The 25,564-nt window shown below is 45.7% G+C and overlaps 1 protein-coding gene and 1 pseudogene across 1 annotated transcript; one reads left to right on the forward strand and one right to left on the reverse strand.

Annotated features, from left to right (window-relative positions):
* Positions 1-398: 398 nt before the first annotated feature.
* On the forward strand, positions 399-9,572 carry LOC119790006 (annotated as a pseudogene).
* A 136-nt stretch (positions 9,573-9,708) lies between these two features.
* On the reverse strand, positions 9,709-17,234 carry jmjd8 (jumonji domain containing 8). Its single transcript, XM_038295272.1, has 9 exons — positions 17,065-17,234; positions 15,810-15,905; positions 15,419-15,467; positions 13,725-13,821; positions 13,589-13,657; positions 12,890-13,009; positions 12,371-12,438; positions 10,408-10,542; positions 9,709-10,335 (listed from the first exon to the last, which is right to left on the reverse strand). The coding sequence occupies exons 1-9, from the start codon at positions 17,232-17,234 to the stop codon at positions 10,255-10,257; spliced, it is 885 nt and encodes a 294-aa protein (XP_038151200.1). The 3' UTR covers positions 9,709-10,254.
* Between the last annotated feature and the right edge of the window lie 8,330 nt (positions 17,235-25,564).

Genomic DNA, 25,564 nt, shown 5'->3' on the forward strand with positions numbered 1-25,564 from the left:
GAAGAATAACTTCCTCTGAAAATGAAGCATAGATAAAGACGTCTTCTAGCAAAATACGTTTTCCTGTGAAGAAGGCATTTCCTGTCTGTTCCCACTTTGGGAGTCCCTGCCCCCCCCCCCCCTGCTTTAGTCAGCGGGGTCCTGGTGAACAGGGGCCGGGCTCGTTGATGGCTCCAGCTATGGATGCAGAAGGCGTGTGGTTCCCAGCCTTAGCTGGCTTTAGACACATCAGATTCAGTTCAGCTGTAAGTGGCAGAGATAAAGACTGAAAACAGGAACCAGCAGCTAATATTTTCCCACAGGTTCAGTTAAACTGGGAGAGTCTAAAAATCCCAGTTTGTCAAAGGTTGTAATGGTTTCACGGTGATCATGGTTCTGACCCGCTTTGCGTTTTCTCTCTGACAGGAGCCGGCGGCGGGTCAAACTGTGAGTTTACCTTCAACCTTTACTGGTCTGTTTTATCTCTAATAACTGGAGATGAAATGTTTTACTGGTTAAACTGGATCCTCCTCCTTTATGTCTGGATCTCCTGTTTCTGGTTCTTTGACATGATCTCTGCTCCACATCTCAGTTCCTGACCTGTTTTATGTCTGGAAATTGGGACGAGTTCTCCAAAATAAGAGACCCAAAGAACACGACTCAAAGTATTCACAGCCGATCAGAGTTAAAGTCATGATTTAACGTGTTTCTCCAGTTTAGCAGTGATACTGATGTACTGGTTGGACTCTGCATAGCTCATCACTAAAGATCAACCGCCTAACTAGCTCATCACTAAAGATCAACCGCCTAACTAGCTCATCACTGAAGATCAACCGCCTAACTAGTTCATCACTAAAGATCAACCGTCTAACTAGTTCATCACTAAAGATCAACCACCTAACTAGTTCATCACTAAAGATCAACCGCCTAACTAGTTAATCCCTGAAGATCAACCGTCTGACTAGTTCATCACTAAAGATCGACCGTCTAACTAGTTCATCACTAAAGATCAACCGCCTAACTAGTTCATCACTAAAGATCAACCGCCTAACTAGTTAATCCCTGAAGATCAATCGTCTAACTAGTTAATCCCTGAAGATCAACCGTTTAACTAGTTCATCACTAAGTTCTAACTAGCAGGTTTGTGGGAGGAATCGGTTCCAAGCTGCTGAATCTTAGCAGATCTTCAGATGTTTCTCCTGTTTTCTGTTTAACTTCTTCCATCCAAGTCGTTTAATGTGGAGGACCTTCAGCAGACCTGTTTCCATGCAGCTTGTGGAGATGCTCCTCTAAACACCAAGGCAGAGGCCAGGATCGTTGGAGGTCAGGATGCTTCTCCAGGAGCCTGGCCATGGATGGTCAGTCTGCACAAACTCAGACATTTCTGTGGAGGATCTCTGATCAACGACCAGTGGGTCCTGACTGCTGCTCAGTGTTTCTCCAGGTGAGCTCACAGGTCCGTCCCGACTGGGCCATCAGGTGAGGTGTTGTGGCGCTGTCAGAACGGAACCATCTAGATTGAGGAGAATGTTCTCCAGTCCTCCAGGGTCTCAACACCTGCCTCAGATGCCTGCTGACCAGTAGGAAGCATCTGAAGCTGCAGGCTGTGGACCTGGAGGGTCGGTGAAGGATCTATGATCTCCATGATCAGGTTCTACTGCTGGTGGGTCCAATTCCACAGCTGTGTTGGACCAGGACAGAGGAGAAACCTCAAAGGTTTGTGAGGAAACAGAAACCATCTGGATGGTTCTGATCCAGGAGATGCTAGGCTGGTCCAACGTGGTTCCGTTCCTTCAGTTCCACAAACCTCCAGCCTCCCTGGTGGCTGTCAGCCCTACCTGGAACAGAGAAACAAATGGGAACCAGAACCACCCTGAAAGATGGAAGTCCTGGTTCTGATATAATACCAGAGCCTCTGAGTGGGTGTGATGTCATCATGATGTCATGTGGCCTCCTCAGCACCAACCCTTCAGAGGTGACAGTTTACATCGGACGGCACGCACAGGAGGAGCCAAACAGTCAGGAGGAGGTCCGCTCAGCGCTGCTGGTCATCAAGCATCCAAGCTACAATGAGAGGACCAAAGATGGAGACCTGGCGCTGCTGAAGCTGTCGTCTCCAGTGACCTTCAGCCACTTCATCAGGCCGGTCTGCCTGGCTGAACTGGAAAGCTTCTTCCCAGATGGTCTGGAGGTCTGGGCCACTGGATGGGGACGGATTCTGTCTGACGGTAAGATCTCTGGAAAACCCCTCATCATCATCGTCATCATCCATCCATCATCTGAACTAATTGGCCTTATCTGACCCTCATGTTTTTTGCCCTTATAACTTGATATAGTTTAATCATCGGTATAATTTTCATTCCCTTCTCCGGTTTGCTTATTCTATCAAAAATAAGCTGGATTCCACATCCACGCAAACACTGACTGTGGTGAGCTACATTATAGCCACAGCTGCCCTGGGGTTCACTGACAGAAGCCAGGCTGCCGTACACTGACGCCTGAAGTAGTCTCCGTGCGTTTGGAATTAGTCTCCGTGTGTTTGGAATTAGTCGCCGTGCGTTTGGAATTAGTCGCCGTGCGTTTGGAATTAGTCGCTGTGTGTTTTGAAATACTTGCTGTGCGTTTTGAAGTAGTCGCCGTGCGTTTGGAATTAGTCGCTGTGTGTTTGGAATTAGTCGCCGTGTGTTTGGAATTAGTCGCCGTGCGTTTGGAATTAGTCGCTGTGTGTTTGGAATTAGTCGCCGTGTGTTTGGAATTAGTCTCCGTGTGTTTGGAATTAGTCGCCGTGTGTTTGGAATTAGTCGCCGTGCGTTTGGAATTAGTCGCCGTGCGTTTGGAATTAGTCGCTGTGTGTTGTGAAATACTTGCCGTGCGTTTTGAAGTAGTCGCCGTGCGTTTGGAATTAGTCGCTGTGTGTTTGGAATTAGTCGCCGTGTGTTTGGAATTAGTCTCCGTGTGTTTGGAATTAGTCGCCGTGTGTTTGGAATTAGTCGCCGTGCGTTTGGAATTAGTCGCCGTGCGTTTGGAATTAGTCGCTGTGTGTTGTGAAATACTTGCCGTGCGTTTTGAAGTAGTCGCCGTGCGTTTGGAATTAGTCGCCGTGTGTTTGGAATTAGTCGCTGTGTGTTTTGAAATACTTGCCGTGGGTTTTGAGGTAGTACCGTGCATTCTGAAGTAGTCTCTCCGGCGTTTGGAAGTAGTACTGTGCGTTCTGAAGTAGTCGCTGTGCGTTTTAAAATAGTTGCCGTGCGTTTTGAAGTAGTCTCTACAGCGTTTGGAAGTAGTTGCTGTGCGTTTTAAAATAGTTGCCGTGCGTTTTGAAGTAGTCTCTACAGCGTTTGGAAGTAGTTGCTGTGGGTTTTAAAATAGTTGCAGTGCGTTTTGAAGTAGTCTCTACAGCGTTTGGAAGTAGTTGCTGTGGGTTTTAAAATAGTTGCCGTGCGTTTTGAAGTAGTCTCTACAGCGTTTGGAAGTAGTTGCTGTGGGTTTTAAAATAGTTGCCGTGCGTTTTGAAGTAGTCTCTACAGCGTTTAGAAGTAGTTGCTGTGGGTTTTAAAATAGTTGCAGTGCGTTTTGAAGTAGTCTCTACAGCATTTGGAAGTAGTTGCTGTGGGTTTTTAAATAGTTGCCGTGCGTTTTGAAGTAGTCTCTACAGCGTTTGGAAGTAGTTGCTGTGGGTTTTAAAATAGTTGCCGTGCGTTTTGAAGTAGTCTCTACAGCGTTTGGAAGTAGTTGCTGTGGGTTTTAAAATAGTTGCCGTGCGTTTTGAAGTAGTCTCTACAGCGTTTGGAAGTAGTTGCTGTGGGTTTTAAAATAGTTGCCGTGCGTTTTGAAGTAGTCTCTACAGCGTTTGGAAGTAGTTGCTGTGGGTTTTAAAATAGTTGCCGTGCGTTTTGAAGTAGTCTCTACAGCGTTTGGAAGTAGTTGCTGTGGGTTTTAAAATAGTTGCCGTGCGTTTTGAAGTAGTCTCTACAGCGTTTGGAAGTAGTCGCTGTGCGTTTTAAAATAGTTGCCGTGGGTTTTTAAGTAGTCTCTACAGCGTTTGGAAGTAGTTGCTGTGGGTTTTAAAATAGTTGCAGTGCGTTTTGAAGTAGTCTCTCCGGCGTTTGGAAGTAGTCGCTGTGGGTTTTAAAATAGTTGCAGTGCGTTTTGAAGTAGTTTCTACGGCGTTTGGAAGTAGTTGTTGTGGGTTTTAAAATAGTTGCAGTGCGTTTTGAAGTAGTCTCTACAGCGTTTGGAAGTAGTTGCTGTGGGTTTTAAAATAGTTGCCGTGCGTTTTGAAGTAGTCTCTACAGCGTTTGGAAGTAGTTGCTGTGGGTTTTAAAATAGTTGCCGTGCGTTTTGAAGTAGTCTCTACAGCGTTTAGAAGTAGTTGCTGTGGGTTTTAAAATAGTTGCAGTGCGTTTTGAAGTAGTCTCTACAGCATTTGGAAGTAGTTGCTGTGGGTTTTTAAATAGTTGCCGTGCGTTTTGAAGTAGTCTCTACAGCGTTTGGAAGTAGTTGCTGTGGGTTTTAAAATAGTTGCCGTGCGTTTTGAAGTAGTCTCTACAGCGTTTGGAAGTAGTTGCTGTGGGTTTTAAAATAGTTGCCGTGCGTTTTGAAGTAGTCTCTACAGCGTTTGGAAGTAGTTGCTGTGGGTTTTAAAATAGTTGCCGTGCGTTTTGAAGTAGTCTCTACAGCGTTTGGAAGTAGTTGCTGTGGGTTTTAAAATAGTTGCAGTGCGTTTTGAAGTAGTCTCTACAGCGTTTGGAAGTAGTTGCTGTGGGTTTTAAAATAGTTGCCGTGCGTTTTGAAGTAGTCTCTACAGCGTTTGGAAGTAGTCGCTGTGCGTTTTAAAATAGTTGCCGTGGGTTTTTAAGTAGTCTCTACAGCGTTTGGAAGTAGTTGCTGTGGGTTTTAAAATAGTTGCAGTGCGTTTTGAAGTAGTCTCTCCGGCGTTTGGAAGTAGTCGCTGTGGGTTTTAAAATAGTTGCAGTGCGTTTTGAAGTAGTTTCTACGGCGTTTGGAAGTAGTTGTTGTGGGTTTTAAAATAGTTGCCGTGCGTTTTGAAGTAGTCTCTACAGCGTTTGGAAGTAGTCGCTGTGCGTTTTAAAATAGTTGCCGTGGGTTTTTAAGTAGTCTCTACAGCGTTTGGAAGTAGTCGCTGTGGGTTTTAAAATAGTTGCAGTGCGTTTTGAAGTAGTTTCTACGGCGTTTGGAAGTAGTTGTTGTGGGTTTTAAAATAGTTGCCGTGCGTTTTGAAGTAGTCTCTACAGCGTTTGGAAGTAGTCGCTGTGCATTTTAAAATAGTTGCCGTGGGTTTTTAAGTAGTCTCTACAGCGTTTGGAAGTAGTCGCTGTGCGTTTTAAAATAGTTGCCGTGCGTTTTTAAGTAGTCTCTACAGCGTTTGGAAGTAGTTGCTGTGGGTTTTAAAATAGTTGCAGTGCGTTTTGAAGTAGTCTCTCCGGCGTTTGGAAGTAGTCGCTGTGCGTTTTAAAATAGTTGCCGTGCGTTTTGAAGTAGTTTCTACGGCGTTTGGAAGTAGTTGTTGTGGGTTTTAAAATAGTTGCCGTGCGTTTTGAAGTAGTCTCTACAGCGTTCTGAAGTAGTCGCTGTGCGTTTTAAAATAGTTGCCGTGCGTTTTGAAGTAGTCTCTACAGCGTTTGGAAGTAGTTGCTGTGCGTTTTAAAATAGTTGCCGTGCGTTTTGAAGTAGTCTCTACAGCGTTTGGAAGTAGTTGCTGTGGGTTTTAAAATAGTTGCAGTGCGTTTTGAAGTAGTCTCTACAGCGTTTGGAAGTAGTTGCTGTGGGTTTTAAAATAGTTGCCGTGCGTTTTGAAGTAGTCTCTACAGCGTTTGGAAGTAGTTGCTGTGGGTTTTAAAATAGTTGCCGTGCGTTTTGAAGTAGTCTCTACAGCGTTTAGAAGTAGTTGCTGTGGGTTTTAAAATAGTTGCAGTGCGTTTTGAAGTAGTCTCTACAGCATTTGGAAGTAGTTGCTGTGGGTTTTTAAATAGTTGCCGTGCGTTTTGAAGTAGTCTCTACAGCGTTTGGAAGTAGTTGCTGTGGGTTTTAAAATAGTTGCCGTGCGTTTTGAAGTAGTCTCTACAGCGTTTGGAAGTAGTTGCTGTGGGTTTTAAAATAGTTGCCGTGCGTTTTGAAGTAGTCTCTACAGCGTTTGGAAGTAGTTGCTGTGGGTTTTAAAATAGTTGCCGTGCGTTTTGAAGTAGTCTCTACAGCGTTTGGAAGTAGTTGCTGTGGGTTTTAAAATAGTTGCTGTGCGTTTTGAAGTAGTCTCTACAGCGTTTGGAAGTAGTTGCTGTGGGTTTTAAAATAGTTGCCGTGCGTTTTGAAGTAGTCTCTACAGCGTTTGGAAGTAGTCGCTGTGCGTTTTAAAATAGTTGCCGTGGGTTTTTAAGTAGTCTCTACAGCGTTTGGAAGTAGTTGCTGTGGGTTTTAAAATAGTTGCAGTGCGTTTTGAAGTAGTCTCTCCGGCGTTTGGAAGTAGTCGCTGTGGGTTTTAAAATAGTTGCAGTGCGTTTTGAAGTAGTTTCTACGGCGTTTGGAAGTAGTTGTTGTGGGTTTTAAAATAGTTGCAGTGCGTTTTGAAGTAGTCTCTACAGCGTTTGGAAGTAGTTGCTGTGGGTTTTAAAATAGTTGCCGTGCGTTTTGAAGTAGTCTCTACAGCGTTTGGAAGTAGTTGCTGTGGGTTTTAAAATAGTTGCCGTGCGTTTTGAAGTAGTCTCTACAGCGTTTAGAAGTAGTTGCTGTGGGTTTTAAAATAGTTGCAGTGCGTTTTGAAGTAGTCTCTACAGCATTTGGAAGTAGTTGCTGTGGGTTTTTAAATAGTTGCCGTGCGTTTTGAAGTAGTCTCTACAGCGTTTGGAAGTAGTTGCTGTGGGTTTTAAAATAGTTGCCGTGCGTTTTGAAGTAGTCTCTACAGCGTTTGGAAGTAGTTGCTGTGGGTTTTAAAATAGTTGCCGTGCGTTTTGAAGTAGTCTCTACAGCGTTTGGAAGTAGTTGCTGTGGGTTTTAAAATAGTTGCCGTGCGTTTTGAAGTAGTCTCTACAGCGTTTGGAAGTAGTTGCTGTGGGTTTTAAAATAGTTGCAGTGCGTTTTGAAGTAGTCTCTACAGCGTTTGGAAGTAGTTGCTGTGGGTTTTAAAATAGTTGCCGTGCGTTTTGAAGTAGTCTCTACAGCGTTTGGAAGTAGTCGCTGTGCGTTTTAAAATAGTTGCCGTGGGTTTTTAAGTAGTCTCTACAGCGTTTGGAAGTAGTTGCTGTGGGTTTTAAAATAGTTGCAGTGCGTTTTGAAGTAGTCTCTCCGGCGTTTGGAAGTAGTCGCTGTGGGTTTTAAAATAGTTGCAGTGCGTTTTGAAGTAGTTTCTACGGCGTTTGGAAGTAGTTGTTGTGGGTTTTAAAATAGTTGCCGTGCGTTTTGAAGTAGTCTCTACAGCGTTTGGAAGTAGTCGCTGTGCGTTTTAAAATAGTTGCCGTGGGTTTTTAAGTAGTCTCTACAGCGTTTGGAAGTAGTCGCTGTGGGTTTTAAAATAGTTGCAGTGCGTTTTGAAGTAGTTTCTACGGCGTTTGGAAGTAGTTGTTGTGGGTTTTAAAATAGTTGCCGTGCGTTTTGAAGTAGTCTCTACAGCGTTTGGAAGTAGTCGCTGTGCATTTTAAAATAGTTGCCGTGGGTTTTTAAGTAGTCTCTACAGCGTTTGGAAGTAGTCGCTGTGCGTTTTAAAATAGTTGCCGTGCGTTTTTAAGTAGTCTCTACAGCGTTTGGAAGTAGTTGCTGTGGGTTTTAAAATAGTTGCAGTGCGTTTTGAAGTAGTCTCTCCGGCGTTTGGAAGTAGTCGCTGTGCGTTTTAAAATAGTTGCCGTGCGTTTTGAAGTAGTTTCTACGGCGTTTGGAAGTAGTTGTTGTGGGTTTTAAAATAGTTGCCGTGCGTTTTGAAGTAGTCTCTACAGCGTTTGGAAGTAGTCGCTGTGCGTTTTAAAATAGTTGCCGTGGGTTTTTAAGTAGTCTCTACAGCGTTTGGAAGTAGTCGCTGTGCGTTTTAAAATAGTTGCCGTGCGTTTTTAAGTAGTCTCTACAGCGTTTGGAAGTAGTTGCTGTGGGTTTTAAAATAGTTGCAGTGCGTTTTGAAGTAGTCTCTCCGGCGTTTGGAAGTAGTCGCTGTGCGTTTTAAAATAGTTGCCGTGCGTTTTGAAGTAGTTTCTACGGCGTTTGGAAGTAGTTGCTGTGGGTTTTAAAATAGTTGCTGTGCGTTTTGAAGTAGTCTCTCCGGCGTTTGGAAGTAGTCGCTGTGCGTTTTAAAATAGTTGCCGTGCGTTTTGAAGTAGTTTCTACGGCGTTTGGAAGTAGTTGTTGTGCGTTTTAAAATAGTTGCCGTGCATTTTTAAGTAGTCTCTACAGCGTTTGGAAGTAGTTGCTGTGGGTTTTAAAATAGTTGCCGTGGGTTTTTAAGTAGTCTCTACAGCGTTTGGAAGTAGTTGCTGTGGGTTTTAAAATAGTTGCAGTGCGTTTTGAAGTAGTCTCTCCGGCGTTTGGAAGTAGTCGCTGTGCGTTTTAAAATAGTTGCAGTGCGTTTTGAAGTAGTCTCTGTGCGTTTTAAAATAGTTGCAGTGCGTTTTGAAGTAGTCTCTCCGGCGTTTGGAAGTAGTCGCTGTGCGTTTTAAAATAGTTGCCATGCGTTCTGAAGGGACACCAACTGGACGGCCAGGTCTTACTGAGGAGGAGTTTAATCCTGCTCCTCTCCAGATCGGAGGAATATTTATCAATATCAATAAATTACGGTCTATGATTCATTGGCTGTATCTCGGCTCTGACCCGGTTTGTCCTACTGAAGAACTTCTAGAACATGATGCTTGCAGCTCTAGATGGAACATCATCCTATAAGGAGGAACCAGTTTGTCTCTCTGGTGAAATGAAAGATGTTTATAGTTCTGAGGGAGAACCTGTTCAGATCGGTTTAGTCGTGTCGGTTCTCTTCCAGCTTATCTTCCGTCTCCTGAGACGCTGCAGGAGGTCAGCCTTCCCATCGTCTCCAACATCGAGTGTGACGCAGCCTATGGATCCATCACCACCAACATGATCTGTGCCGGTCCTAATTTCAGAGGGAAGGGGTTCTGTGAGGTGAGTTGGGTTCTGCTCCTTCTCATTCTGGGCTTCATGCAGGTCTGCTGGTGCTGACCCACCTCTCCGATTGAGCAGAAGGACGCCGGCAGCCCTCTGGTGACCCTGAACGGCAGCAGGTGGGTCCAGGCCGGAGTGGTGAGCTTTTCCCCGGGGATGCGGGTATCCAAAGTTCCCAGGAGTCTACACCCGAGTGTCCCGGTACCAGACCTGGATCAACAGCCAGATCCTGAAAGACCTGCCTGGATACATCACCTTCTACAGAGCGTCCACCAGAAGCGTCCACTCCGTGTCCTCAGCCCTGCTGCTGGTCGTCCAGCCCATCCTCACCCTTACAGTCCTAACAGCGGACTGATGGTCCGTCTGTGGCGCTGCTCCATTTTACTTCTGATCCAATAGCTTCTGCTAGAAAATAAATCACCTGCTGGAAATAATCCCTTTTTATCTCCATGGAAACCATCCTGTTTGATTAAAACACTAAAACAGTTTTTGTTGTGATTTTATTTTGATCTGCAAAGAGGAAAGACTGATTTATAGGATTTACCGGTCAGATAATTTCCAGCTGTTTACCGAAGCCCGTTAACGACCCAAAGCTTAATTAGAGGACGGATTCAATGATTGAAGTTTTGATTTCAGAAAATGCTGATTTTATTCATTTCTCTTTTTATCACACTCATGAGAAGGACCCAAAGAGGTTCTGGACTCTCCTTCAGGGGATGGCCGTCCCAGTAGAACCTCAAACAGGTCCAAAACCTTCTCAAGTGTTATATTTATGTCTTTAGATTGATAATGCAACATTTATGGTTTTTAGAACCTGAATTAATTCTATCACAACTTTATTCCCCCAAAGCAAAACACATCTTGGACCTTTAACCAAAGAGGTTCTATAATCCAGGCCTTGGAGATGCTGTGGAGGTCCATCTTTCAGCGATCCTGGAGAACCTCTGACTAATGCTAATGGACTTCTGCACGAGTCAAAGGGTGAATTTAGTTTCTCCTAAAAATCCAAACCCTTCTTCTCCAAACAGAAGCGGCTGTTCCGACACATTAGAACCTCAGTCTTTCACGGATCCGACGCGTTGAGACATTGGTCCAGAGTAGAGTCCATCCCAAACCCAATCGCCATCTCCCTGCAGACAGAACCGATTCTTCTGGATTCTGAGGTCAACCCAGGAAGGTTGAGATGAAGACACTGGTTTCCAGGTTGAGGGTGGCGTGCCACCAGTGGTCCGGAAAATACAGAACCTGGAGGGAAAACAGGTCAAAGGTCAGGATTTTAACAGTTCAATGGTTCATTCCAACCTGAGCCTGGCTCACCTCTCCGGGCCTTATGGTACACTCCAGGGGAGCCTCCTCTTCCGGCAGGTAGGGATAGGTCTCCTTCAGCCAGGACAGGGTGGTCCGGTTCGGATGGAAGTGAGGCTCCTTATCTGGTGGGTAGAGGAACCAGCGCTGCGTGGCAGAAAGAGTTCAAGGTTCTGATCCACTTCAAAGAAATTTGATTTAAATAATGAAGATAAAACATCACAGTTTTATGATTCTGTTGGTTCATAGGTCACTCTGGGCCCTTTGTGTGGTTCAGGAACCAAACATCTTCTCATTGATCTAGATCTCCACAGAACAGATCCTGAAATCAGGCCTACTTTACCAGAACCCAACCCAGATTTCACAGACTGGCTCTTTGGGTAAAGAACCTTATTATCTTATTATTATCTTATTATCTACAGGCCTCTAAAGTCCAAAAAAACTTTTATCTGCATTAATCCGGATTGTTCGATTATTGGTGGAGAACATTCACATTGGCAATCCTGAAGAGACAGGTCCAACAGAACCACATGATGCTCTTAGAACCTTTCAACCCAACAAGTTGAACAGACACACTTTTTGGACCTGATCCTCACTGACGGTCAGAGCATTCCTTAGGTGATGCTGACCATGTAGAGTCTCTGGGTCTAAAGATTTAAATTAAATTCTATTCAGTTTATTTCTATAGCACCAATTCACATCATGTCATCTCAGGTCACTTTCCAGTTCACCAGATCATCCAGTCAGATTGATTCAAAGTTTTCTATCTAAGGAAAACCAGCTGATTGCATCGACTCATTGACTCTTCAGCAATCCCTCACACTAAGCATGCTTGTAGCGACAGTGGAGAGGAAAAACTCCCTTTGAACGGGAAGAAACCTCCAGCAGAACCAGGCTCAGTGTGAGCGGCCATCTGCTGAGGCCGACTGGGGTTCAAGGAGACAGAAGCAGAGAGAGATCAGGTCCAGAGTCTCTGGGTCTGATCTTCAGAAGGAGCAAAGCTTCCAATCCAGCAGATAGCTGGTAACTGTGGTGATTAGAACATGCAGATCGTGTTCTAATGACCACGGATGGAGGAAATGCAGATGGAATGTTCACCACAGTCAGAGGTTTTCCACAAAAAACAAAACTACAGCCACAGTTCCAGCCACAAAAACTTAATTTTGTTAGTCTAGAAACCTAGATCTAGAAAAAAGATTATTTTGTTAGTATAGAAATCACTGAATGGCTTCCCTCCAAAATATGTTACAGACTGGTTGGCAGGGGATCGACAGCCAGACCTCAAAGGTCTACTGGATCAGATCTAGAATCAGAACTGAAGAAGCAGCTTCTAGTTCCTCTGCTCCTCTGGATCTAATGCAGATTAAAACTATTTCTTTAGAGAGATCTGAGCATTAGTTTAGTTTTCTGTTCTTCAATCTTCAATCATTAATTAATTCATTAATCATGAACGAGATAACTAAATATATCAATAATGATCAGAAAATTATTGGAGACAAAAAATATTTAAAACTAAAGGTTAACTTTAAAAACAATCATTGTCTGTATTAATATTTTACTTGAACCAGAGCTACAAAAATAATTTTTAATGCAGTCAGTTATAATCTATTTTAATCCAAAGACCCTCAGTGACTGAAGCCAATCCAGGAAGGACTGCAAAAAGCACAATATGGCGTCCCTGGGTGGGCACTCAGTCCTCCACTCCCACTGCAGGCTAGGTTTGCTGCTGAACACCTGATCTGCTCAGTCTGAAGGATTTAATGGATTGTTAGAAAAAATTTGGTGAAAACTTCATTTAAACTCTCTCAGGTCACACATGAATACGCTAGGTTGTTTGGTCCAAAGGTCCGGTTCTAAAGAAGTGAAAATGGTCTCTGTGTTCCCTCCTGCTCTGTGTCTATGTGACCAAGAACTCAATGATTCCTCAAACTGGATCGGAACCAAGTCAGAGAACCAGGGTCCATTTGGACCTCACCTTCCTTCCATAGATGACCTCAGAGTATCCGGGACCATGCCAGTGAAAAGGGACTCCTGTTCCTGGACCTGAGGAGAAGGAAAGAACATGGACATGAAGCATTCCTTATCCAGAACCTGCGTACCAGCAATCAAACTGATGAGAACTATTAGAAAACCAAACAGAACCGTCCAGAACACAGCATCAGAACAAGTGAATAAATGAAATTGGAATTTAATGAAATGAAAAGGGATGTAAACAAACTTTCGATTTACGTCCGTCCATTAAAGTTTTATTAGATTTAATATATTCTGATTAACTGATAAAGTCTGCTTAGTGATAGTCTAGTGGTTAGAGCAGTGCTCTTTGCTCTGGGAAGGTTGCAAGTCCCGTTTCGATCCCCACAGCCTTCACTCTAGGTCCCTGAGCAAGACCCTTAAAACCACCCTGCTCCCCGGGAGCTGCACAATGGCAGTCCACTGCTCCCCAGGGGGATGGGTTAAATGCAGGGAGGGAATTTCCCCATTGTATTTCCCTGACCTGCAATCCCGAAGCTGTAGGCACCGGTCGTACCCGGTAGAAGGTATGGTGGAGGGTGGTACTGATCGAAGAGGTCCTGCCACTCGGTAAAGTTGTTGTCTCCAAAGAAATACAGCGTCTCTGCAGATGAGAACATCAGAGGACTTTCTAAAGGTTATCTACTACAAGACATGAGGGAGGAACTGTGTTGGGCTGAGGGAAGCGGGTAAGGCTGAGGGAAGCGGGTAGGGCTGAGGGAAGCGGGTAGGGCTGAGGGAACTGGGTAGGGCTGAGGGAAGCGGGTAGGGCTGAGGGAAGCGGGTAAGGCTGAGGGAAGCGGGTAGGGCTGAGGGAAGCGGGTAAGGCTGAGGGAAGCGGGTAGGGCTGAGGGAAGCGGGTAGGGCTGACGGGAACGGGTAGGGCTGAGGGAACTGGGCTAGGGCTGAGGAAGCGGGTAGGGCTGAGGCGAGACTGGGAAGGGTAGGCTGAGGAAGCGGTAGGGCTGAGGGAAGCGGGTAGGGCTGAGGGAAGCGGGTAGGGCTGAGGGAAGCGGGTAAGGCTGAGGGAAGCGGATAGAGCTGAGGGAAGCGGGTAAGGCTGAGGCAAGCGGGTAGACTGAGGGAACCGGCTAAGGCTGAGTGAACCGGCTAAGGCTGAGTGAACCGGCTAAGGCTGAGGGAAGCGGGTAGGGCTGAGGGAAAAGGGTAGGGCTGATCTCACCACTGCCTAGTGTTTCTTCAGACTGAGGCCTCAACAACTCCTCCACATACTCCTGGAAGGAAACATCCACTGAAAGAGAAAACAGAGTTAGACAACAAGACCTCTTAGAACCGAGCTGTTCTAAGAAGGTTCTGACCTTTCCGGTATGAGTGGGTGTTGGCTGTGCTCAGCCGGACCTTCAGGGAACCGTAGTTTTCCAGCAGACTGGACCTGGAGCACAGCAGCTGGAACTTCTGAGGAACAAAGAGAGCAGTCAGATGGGAGATGAGGCACCGGAGCAGAACTGCCTGGTTCAACTGGGTCAGAACCGATCTGCAGGCCGAGTTTGGAGATGTCCAGAAAAACCAGTGATTGGTCAGCCTGATGTTATGTTCTGACACCATGATGGACCTGCAGGCGGTGCTGTTCCTTCATAGGATGGAGGTCACCTGCTCCCATGTTCAGACCTTCTGCTGCCTGGAGAATCAAAGCGTGCAGAGAAACTGTTGAAGGTGGCAGTAGATCTTCTTCCAGGGTCAGGCACCGAGAATCAATAGGAACCAGAATGGAAGCAAGGGATGGGAACTGGAACCATTTCCAAGTCCTGCTGGGTGGTTCCTCCATGGCGGTCTTAATGGGTGGTTGCTCCATGGCGGTCCTAATGGGTGGTTGCTCCAAGGCGGTCATACTAGATGGTTCCTCCATGGTGGTCCTACTGGGTGGTTCCTCCATGGTGGTCCTACTGGTTGGTTCCTCCATGGTGGTCCTACTGGGTGGTTCATCCATGGTGGTCCTACTGGTTGGTTCCTCCATGGCAGGTCCTGCAGGGTGGTTCCTCCATGGCAGTCCCTGCAGGGTGGTTCCTCCATGGTGGTCCTACTGGGTGGTTCCTCCATGGTGGTCCTGCAGGGTGGTTCCTCCATGGTGGTCCTGCTGGGTGGTTCCTCCATGGTGGTCCTGCTGGGTGGTTCCTCCATGGTGGTCCTGCTGGGTGGTTCCTCCATGGCGGTCCTAATGGGTGGTTCCTCCATGGTGGTCCTACTGGTTGGTTCCTCCATGGTGGTCCTACTGGGTGGTTCCTCCATGGTGGTCCTGCTGGGTGGTTCCTCCATGGCGGTCCTGCTGGGTGGTTCCTCCATGGCGGTCCTACTGGATGGTTCCTCCATGGTGGTCCTACTGGGTGGTTCCTCCATGGTGGTCCTGCTGGGTGGTTCCTCCATGGTGGTCCTGCTGGTTGGTTCCTCCATGGTGGTCCTGCTGGTTGGTTCCTCCATGGTGGTTCCTCCATGGCAGTCCTGCTGGGTGGTTCCCCCATGGTGGTCCTGCTGGGTGGTTCCTCCATGGTGGTTCCTCCATGGTGGTCCTGCAGGGTGGTTCCTCCATGGCGGTCCCTGCAGGGTGGTTCCTCCATGGTGGTCCTGCTGGGTGGTTCCTCCATGGCGGTCCTACTGGGTGGTTCCTCCATGGTGGTCCTGCTGGTTGGTTCCTCCATGGCAGTCCTGCTGGGTGGTTCCTCCATGGTGGTTCCTCCATGGCAGTCCTGCTGGGTGGTTCCTCCATGGTGGTCCTGCTGGATGGTTCCTCCATGGTGGTCCTGCTGGATGGTTCCTCCATGGTGGTCCTGCTGGATGGTTGTAGAGCTCCACAGAGAGCTGATTGGACCTCTGCTTTGCCTCCTGAGCTGCAGGCTTCATCCTGGGCTTCCAGCAGGGTCCAAACTTGTCGACTCATGGTTCTGATCAGAGAACTCCTGGTTGTCAGCATCACTCTGAACTCTCTGAACAGGCAGTCCAAACCTGATGAAGACCTGTCAATATCAGAAACACCCTCCCCCTCTTCCTTTCCACCTACCGTGTTGTCTGTGAGGCCTCTGAGGATGACTGGTCTGCTGTAGGCATATCTGCAAACAGAACACAGGGCTGGTTTAGGTCCAGCAGGTTCTACTGAGGACCGGTTAGACCCAACCAACACCAGAACAGCAGAACCTGGTTCTGAAGCATTACGTCTATTGAATCATGGTCTATATGCCACCTCCAACACTTCCTGAACTTCAGCCAGATGCTTTGTTTCCTGCATTTAATGGACAAACTGATTATCCAGGTGTGTTACGTTGTCATGATTACTGAGGTAAGACACACCTGGATCAGTCAGTCAGTCAGTCATGTTCTGATAAATGAACAGTAGAATAAATATCAGGTTTTAATCAGTTTTATTCAGTTCTGTGTGCCTGCAGCTCACTGACCTCTCAAGGAACTGCTGGTGAGAAAGTTCTGACCCGTCCAGAATGTCGATGGAACAGCTTCCGTCCGCTCCAAGACTGTGGTCCGCAGGAAGCGCCCTGCCAAGACACCAGGAGGTTCATCCATGAGGCTGAAGTTGGCTTCTGATTTAGGATATCAATAGAGGCTCATTCCACTTAATTTATTCATAACATTCAGCATCTTTAATCTACTCAAATAAAAAACTACAATCCCTAGACACATCAAACCTTGATGAGATTATTCTAAACTAGTTTATGTAAATCCTCAATAATATGCAGCTGTGGTTCTGAATTCATCTGTAGAATATACTGATAAAGATTCTCAGTCATCCAGGTCATAGTCATTCCAAAATAGTATAATTATGTCTGCAGTTTAATGCAGTGAGGAATGCTCTGATCTTTATATCGGAGAAACCAAACAACCTGGGATTGTCTTTAATGGGGCCCCACATCCCTGCAGCAGACGATAAGTATTTAAATTACTTTCCATTACACCTTTGGAAAGCTTGGAGGGGAAACATAGAACTCTGCTCTCCAGAGCAAGTAGATTGGTAACCCCGCCTCCTGCTCTCCTCTATCTTGTCTGTTGTCATGATTCATGCAGCTATTATTTCATCCAAATGAAAAATGGAGAACAGATAAGCAGATCATGGCTTGTCTACAGTGAAAAGAAGGACTGGGTTATTTACTTTGGCCTTTTTGGAAACACAGGAAGGAGCAATCAGCTAAGTGAGCTTAGTGCTTGGAAAAAATCTTTCATTCCTTTAGAGACAGCATGAAAAGTCTTCTCAATTCAGAGGGGCCCCCTGCATGTCTTTGACTAGGGCCCCATATTTCCTAAATCCGGCCCTGAGGGAGAGCAGCTCTCTATCGCCACCAACTGGAGGTTTGAACAAATATGCAACACTGACAGGAAGCCCCCCCATGATGGCATCAGAGATGAAACAACTGAAAGATCAAAAATTGCTACACTAAAGATCAAAGAATAAAGTCAGAGTTTAATTAAAGGAAAAACTAACAGATGTGAGATCAGGAGGATTTATGATCTATCAGCTCAGAAATCCCAGACCTGCTTTTAATTATTCTACTAGTTTAGATTAATCTAGTCCAGCTGAGATGTGTTTATTAGAGATGATGCTGGGGGGGGGGGGGGGGGGGGGGGGGATCGGAAACCAACTTCAGCTTCGTGGACGATCTCTGGAAAAAACCCAAAGGAGCCTCGGTTCGGTGGACTCACCATCCTCCTCCTCCTCCTCCTCCTCCTCCTCCTCCTTCGTGCTCCGCTCCCACGGAACAGATCAGACACGCAGCGACGAACCGAGCTGCTCCGTTTCCCATCCAGAATCCTACGAACCGGCAGCGGCTTTTTGGACTTCCTGTCGGAGAGCCAATCAGAGAGCACCACATTACCCTGATCTATGACGCGTTCACGGACATTGGGTCAATCAGCCTGGTCGCCATATTGGATGGGTTTCTCCTAGCGTCAGAGACAGTGGGTGTAAAGTTTCCCTGCTCTGGGGGTGCAGGGGCATCCATCCATCCATCCATCCATCCATCTATCCATCATCATCATCCATCCATCCATCCATCCATCCATCCATCATCCATCCATCCATCATCCAACCATCCATCATCCATCCATCCATCCATCCATCATCCATCCACCCATCCATCATCTATCCATCATCCACCCATCATCCAACCATCCATCATCCATCCATCCAACCATCCATCATCATCATCCATCCATCCATCCATCATCCATCCATCCACCCATCCAACATCCATCCATCCATCCATCCATCATCCATCCATCATCCATCCATCCATCCATCCATCCATCCATCATCCATCCATCATCCATCCATCATCATCATCCATCCATCCATCCAACCATCCATCATCCATCCATCCATCCATCCACCATCCATCCATCATCCATCCATCCATCCATCATCCATCCATCCATCCATCATCCATCCATCCATCCATCCATCATCCATCCATCCATCCATCCATCCATCATCCATCATCATCATCCATCCATCCATCCATCCATCCACCATCCATCCATCCATCATCCATCCATCCATCCATCCATCCATGCATCCAACCATCCATCCATCCATCCACCATCCATCCATCCATCCATCATCCATCCATCCATCCATCCATCCATTCATCCATCATCATCATCCATCCAACCATCCATCATCATCATCCATCCATCCATCCATTATCCATCCATCCATCCATCCATCCATCCATCATCCATCATCATCCATCCAACCAGCCATCATCATCATCCATCCATCCATAATCCATCAATCCATCATCCTTCCATCTTTCATCATCATGCATCCATCCATCATCCATCCAATCCGATCATCATCATCCATTCATCCATCATCCTCCACCATCATGCATCAATCCATCATCATCCATCATCCATCCATCCATCATCATCATCCATCCAATCCATCCATCCATCCATCATCCTCATAATTAATCATCCATACATCCATCCATCTTCATCCATCCATTCATCCAACTCATCCATCCATCATGAATCCATCCATCATCATCCATCATCCATCCATCCATCATCATCATCCATCCATCCATTCCATCCATAATCCATCATTATCCAATCATCCATCATCCATCCATCTTCATCCATCCATCCATCCTTCCATCCATCCTTTCATCATCATCATCCATCCATCCAACCATCCATCCATCAACATCCATCGCATCATCCATCCACCATCATCCATCCATCCATCCATCATCCACCATCATCCACATTCATTCCATCAATCTCATCAATCCAACATCCCTCATATCATCCATCCATCCATCCATCCATCCATATCCATCCATCCATCCATCCATCATTATCCATTCCATCATCATCCATCCATCCATTCATTCCTTCATCATCCATTCCACCATCCATCATAATCATCCATCCATCCATCCAATCCATATCCAACTCCATTCCATCCCATCCATCCATCAATCCATCCATCCATCCATCCATCATCGTCATGCATCCATCCATCCATCCATCCATCACCATTCATCATCCATCCATTCATCCATCATCCATCCTCATCATCCATCCATCCTATCATCATCATCATCCATCCATCCATCCATCATCCATCCCATCCATCCATCCGATCATCATCAATTATGCATGCATCCAATCCATTCATCCATCATCAATCCATTCCCTCCATCCATCCATCCACATCATCCATCATCCATTCATCATCATCATCCATCCATTCCCATCATTATCATCATTCCATCCCACCGAACCGGCAGCGGCTTTTTGGACTTCTGTCGAGAGAAGCCAATCAGAGAGCACCAACATTACCTGATCTATGACGCGGTTCACGGACATTGGGTCAATCAGCCTGGCAGCCATATTGGGAGGGGTTTCTCTAGCGTCAGAGAAGTGGGTGTAAAGTTTCCTGCTCTGGGTTGAAGGGGCATCCATCCATCCATCCATCATCCATCCCATCCATCCATCCATCCATCCATCCATCCCATCATCATCAGCCATCATCCATCCAATCCATCCCATCTCCATTCCATGCCCAACTTTCCTTCATCCAAATCATCCATTCATCCCATCCATCCATCCATCCCATCCATCTTCTATCAACCCATCCATCATTATCCATCATCCACCCATCAGCACAACCCATCCATCATCCATCCATCCAACCATCCATACTCACATCCATCCATCCATCCATCCATTCATCCATCATCCACCCCATCCAACATCCATCATCCATCCATCCATCATCCATCCATCATCATCCATCCAATCATTCCATCCATCCATCCAATCATCCATCATCCCATCCATATCCATCCATCATCATCATACCATCCAATCCATCCAAACATCATCATCCATCCATCCATCCATCCACCATCCATCCATCATCCATTCCATCCATCCTCATCCATCCATCCATCCATCCTTCCATCTTCCATCCATCCAATCCATCCATCCATCCATCATCCATCCAATCCATCATCCATCATCCATCATCATCATCCATCCATCATCCATCCACCATCCATCCATCCATCATCCATCATCATCCATCCATGATCCAACCATCCATCATCCATTCCACATCCATCCATCATACCATCATCCATCCATCTATCCTATCCATTCATCCATCATCATCATCCATCAACCATCCCATCATCATTCATCCATCATCATCATTATCTACCATCCATCCATCCATCCATCCATCATCCATCATCATCCATCAACCCAGCCTCATCGATCATCCATCCAATCCATCCATTATCCATCCATCCATCCATCATCATCATCATCATCATGCATCCATCCATCCATCCATCCATCCATCATCATCCATCCATTCATCCATCATCCATCCATCAATCCATCCATCCATCATCATCCATCCATCCATCCATCCATCATCATCATCCATCCATCCATCCATCCATCATCATCATTATCCATCCATCCATCCATCATCCGATCTCATCCATCCATCATCCATCCATCAGCATCATCATCCTTCATCCATCCATCCATCATCATCCATCCATCCATCCACATCATCCAATCCCATCCAATCCATCATTCCACAATCCATCCATCCATTCATCCATCCTCATACAATCCAAACCATCCATCATCATTCATCCATCCATCCATCCATCCATCCATTATCCATCATCCTAATCCATGGCATCCATCATCCATCCATCATCCATCCAATCCATCCATTCATCCATCTATCCATCCACATCCATCATCATCATCCATCCATCCATCCATCCATCCATCCATTATCCATCCATCCATCCATCCCATACCATCCATCATCCATCCATCCATCAATCCATCCCAATCATCATCATGCATCCAATCATCATCCATCATCACATCCATCCATCATCATCCATCCATTCATCCATCATCCCATCCTTCATTCCATCCATCCATCATCATCATCCATCCATCCATCCATCCATCCATCCATCATCATCATTATGCATGCATCCATCCATTCATCCATCATCATCATCCATCCATCCATCCATCCATCCACCATCATCCATCCATCCATCCATCCATCCATGCCATCCTTCCATCCATCTTACATCCATTCCGATCTTTATCATCCATCCATCCATCCATCACTGCCGATCCATCCCATCCACATCCATCCTTCCTTCATCATCATCCATCCATCCATCCATCCCTTCATCCATTCCATCAATCCATCCATCTTCTCCAATCCATCCATCATCCATCCATCCCATCAATCATCATCATCATCATCATCCATTCCATTCATCATCCTCATCCATCCATCATCCCTTCATCATCATCATCCATCATCATCCACCATCCATCATACATCCATCCTCAATTCCATCCATCATCCATCCATCCATCCATCCATCCATCCATCCACCATCCATCCATCCTCCATTCATCCATCCCATCATCAATCCATCCATCCATCCATCCTCATCATCATCCTCAATCATTCATCATCATCATCATCATCCCATCCATTCATCAATCCTCTCCATCAATCCATCCATCATCCATCCAATCCATCCATCATCATCCATCCAAAATCATACATCCATCCATCCATCCATCCCATCCATCATCATCCATCCATCCATCCATCCATACAATCATCGTATCATCATCATCAATCATATCATCAATCATCATCATCATCATCATCCATCCCTCCATCATCCACCATCCATCCATACATCCATCATCCATCCATCCATCCATACATCATCATCCATCCATCCATCCATCCATCATCCATCCATCCAGTCCATCCATACCATCCATCCAATCCATCCATCCATCCAACCTCCCATCATTCATCATCATCCATCCATCCATTATCCATCCAATTCCCTCATCCATCCAATCATCCAAATCCCATCCCATTCCATCCACCATCCATCATCATCCATCCATCCAGTCCATCATTCCCATCCATCCATCTCCATCCATCATCCATCCACCCATCCATCATCCATCCATCCATCCATCCATCCATCTCCCATCCATCCATCCCATCATCCATCCAGCCATCATCCATAATCATCATCCATCCATCCATCCATCCACCATCCCATCCATCATCCATCCATCCATCCATCCATCCATCCACCATCCATCCATCCATCCATCATCCATCCATCATCCATCCATTCATCCATCATCTTCATCCATCCAAGACCATCATCATCATCATCCATACATCCAGTGTCATTATCCATCCACCCATCCATCATCCTTTCATCATCATCAACCTGCCATCATCATCCAACCAATCCATCCATCCATTATCCATCCATCCATCCATCCATCCATCATCATCATCATGCATCCATCCATCCATCCATCATTCATCCATCCATTCATCCATCATCCATCCATCATCCATCCATACATCATCATCATCCATCCATCCATCATCATCATCATCCATCCATCCATCCATCATCATCATTATCATCCATCCATCCATCCATCCATCATCATCCATCCATCCATCCATCCTCCATCATCATCATCAATCCTCCATCAATCCATTCCATCTATATCCATCCACCATCATCATCCTCCATCCATCCATCCTCATCATCCACTCCATCCCATCCATACATCATCCATCCATCCATACATCCTATTCATCCTTCATCATCATCCATCCAACCATCCATCATCATCATCCATCATCCAGCCATCCATTATCCATCCTCCATCCATCCATCATCTTCATCATCCATCCATCCATCCATTCATCCATCATTTCATCCCAATCCAAGCCATCAATCATCATCATCCATCCATCCAGTCCATCCATCCCATTTATCCAATCCATCCATCATCCATCCATCATCACATCCACCATCATTCCATCCATCCATCCATCATCATCATGCATCCATCCATCCATCCATCATCCTCATCATCCATCCATTCATCCTCATCCATCCATCATCCATCCATCAGCCATCCATCCATCATCATCATAAGTCATCATCATCATCATCAATCATCCCATCATCCATCCATCCATCCATCATCATCCATCCATCCATCCATCCATCCATCCATCCATCATCATCCATCCATCCATCCATCCATCCATCCATCATCAATCCATCCATTCATCCATCATCCATCCATCCATCATTATCATCCATCCATCGATCCATCCATCCACCAGCCATCCATCCATCCATCATCCATCCATCCATCATCATCATCCATCCATCCATCCATCCATCCATCATCCATCCATCATCCATCCATCCATCCATCATCCATCCATCCATCCATCCATCCATCATCATCATCATCATCATCATCATCATCATCATCATCCATTCATTCATCAATCCATCATCCATCCATTTATCATCATCATCCATCCATCCATCCACCATCCATCATCCATCCATCCATCCATCCATCCATCATCCATCCATCCATCCATCCATCCACCATCCATCCATCCATCCATCCATCCATCCATCATCCATCCATCCATCCATCATCATCATCATCATCATCCATCCATTCATCAATCCATCATCCATCCATCCATCCATCATCCATCCATCCATCCATCCATCCAACATCCATACATCCATCCATCCATCCATCCATCATCATCATCATCATCATCCATCCATCCATCATCCATCCATCCATCCATCCATCCATCATCATCATCATCATCATCATCCATCCATCCATCCACCATCCATCCATCCACCATCCATCCATCCATCCATCCATCCATCATCCATCCATCCATCCATCACCCATCCATCCATCCATCATCCATCCATCCATCCATCATCCATCCATCCATCCATCCATCCATCCATCCACCATCCATCCATCCATCCATTCATCCATCATCATCATCCATCCAACCATCCATCATCATCATCCATCCATCCATCCATCCATCCATTATCCATCCATCCATCCATCATCCATCCATCATCCATCCATCCATCCATCCATCCATCCATTCATCCATCATCATCATCCATCCAACCATCCATCATCATCATCCATCCATCCATTCATCCATCATCATCATCCATCCAACCATCCATCATCATCATCCATCCATCCATCCATTATCCATCCATCCATCCATCCATCATCCATCCATCATCCATCCATCCATCCATCCATCCATTCATCCATCATCATCATCCATCCATCCATCCATCCATCATCATCATCCATCCATCCATCCATCGATCCATCATCATCCATCCATCCATCCATCCATCATCATCATCCATCCATCCATCCATCCATCCATCATCCATCCATCCATCCATCCGTCATCCATCCATCCATCCATCCATCCATCATCAGCATCATCATCATCATCATCATCATCATCATCATCATCATCCATCCATTCATCAATCCATCATCCATCCATCCATCCATCTGTCCATCCATCATCATCATCCATCCATCCATCCATCCACCATCCATCATCCATCCATCCACCATCCATCCATCCATCCACCATCATCCATCCATCCATCCATCCATCATCCATCATCCATCCATCCATCATCATCATCATCATCCATCCATCCATCCATCATCCATCCATCCACCATCCATCCATCCATCCATCCATCATCATCATCCATCCATTCATCAATCCATCATCCATCCATCCATCCATCCATCCATCATCATCATCCATCCATCCATCCATCCATCCATCCACCATCCATCATCCATCCATCCATCCACCATCCATCCATCCATCATCCATTTATCATCCATCCATCCATCCATCCATCATCCATCCATCCATCCATCCAACATCCATACATCCATCCATCCATCCATCATCATCATCACCCATCCATCCATCATCCATCCATCCATCCATCATCATCATCATCATCATCATCATCCATCCATCCATCCATCATCATCATCATCATCATCCATCCATCCATCATCATCATCATCATCATCATCACCATCATCATCATCATCATCATCCATCCATCATCATCATCATCATCCATCCATCCATCCATCCATCATCATCCATCCATCCATCCATTATCATCATCATCATCATCCGTCCATCCATCCATCATCATCATCATCATCATCATCATCATCCATCCATCATCATCATCCATCCATCATCATCATAATCATCCATCCATCATCATCATCATCCATTCATCCATCCATCCATCCATCCATCATCATCATCATCATCATCCATCCATCATTTTATGTTATTATTCAACATGAGGCTCTCAGCCCAGAAAACAACAGAAGGAAACAGCAGCAGAGGTTCATTCCTTTATTATTAATCCATCCTTCATTCCCAGAAAAGTCCAACAGAACAAAAAACCGATTTCCTTCATTTATTCGCCGGATTTATCTAATTTCACAATAAAACACAATAATCACAGTAAATCGACCGTTTGATGATCACACCAGGATCTAAAAGAAAATAAAAGAAAACCAGCAGAGTCAGTTCAACCTCCTCAGAAACATTCAAAGATCTGATTCTGGCTGAAGTTTCAGGATTTATCACCTGAATAACATGTAAACATTAAAGCTTCAGAGTCTTTATTCTGATCTCAGAGCTCAGCAGGGA

This window comes from Cyprinodon tularosa, unplaced genomic scaffold (genome assembly GCF_016077235.1).
Source record: "Cyprinodon tularosa strain WSP-4 unplaced genomic scaffold, ASM1607723v1 ctg352, whole genome shotgun sequence".
Taxonomy (NCBI): domain Eukaryota; kingdom Metazoa; phylum Chordata; class Actinopteri; order Cyprinodontiformes; family Cyprinodontidae; genus Cyprinodon; species Cyprinodon tularosa.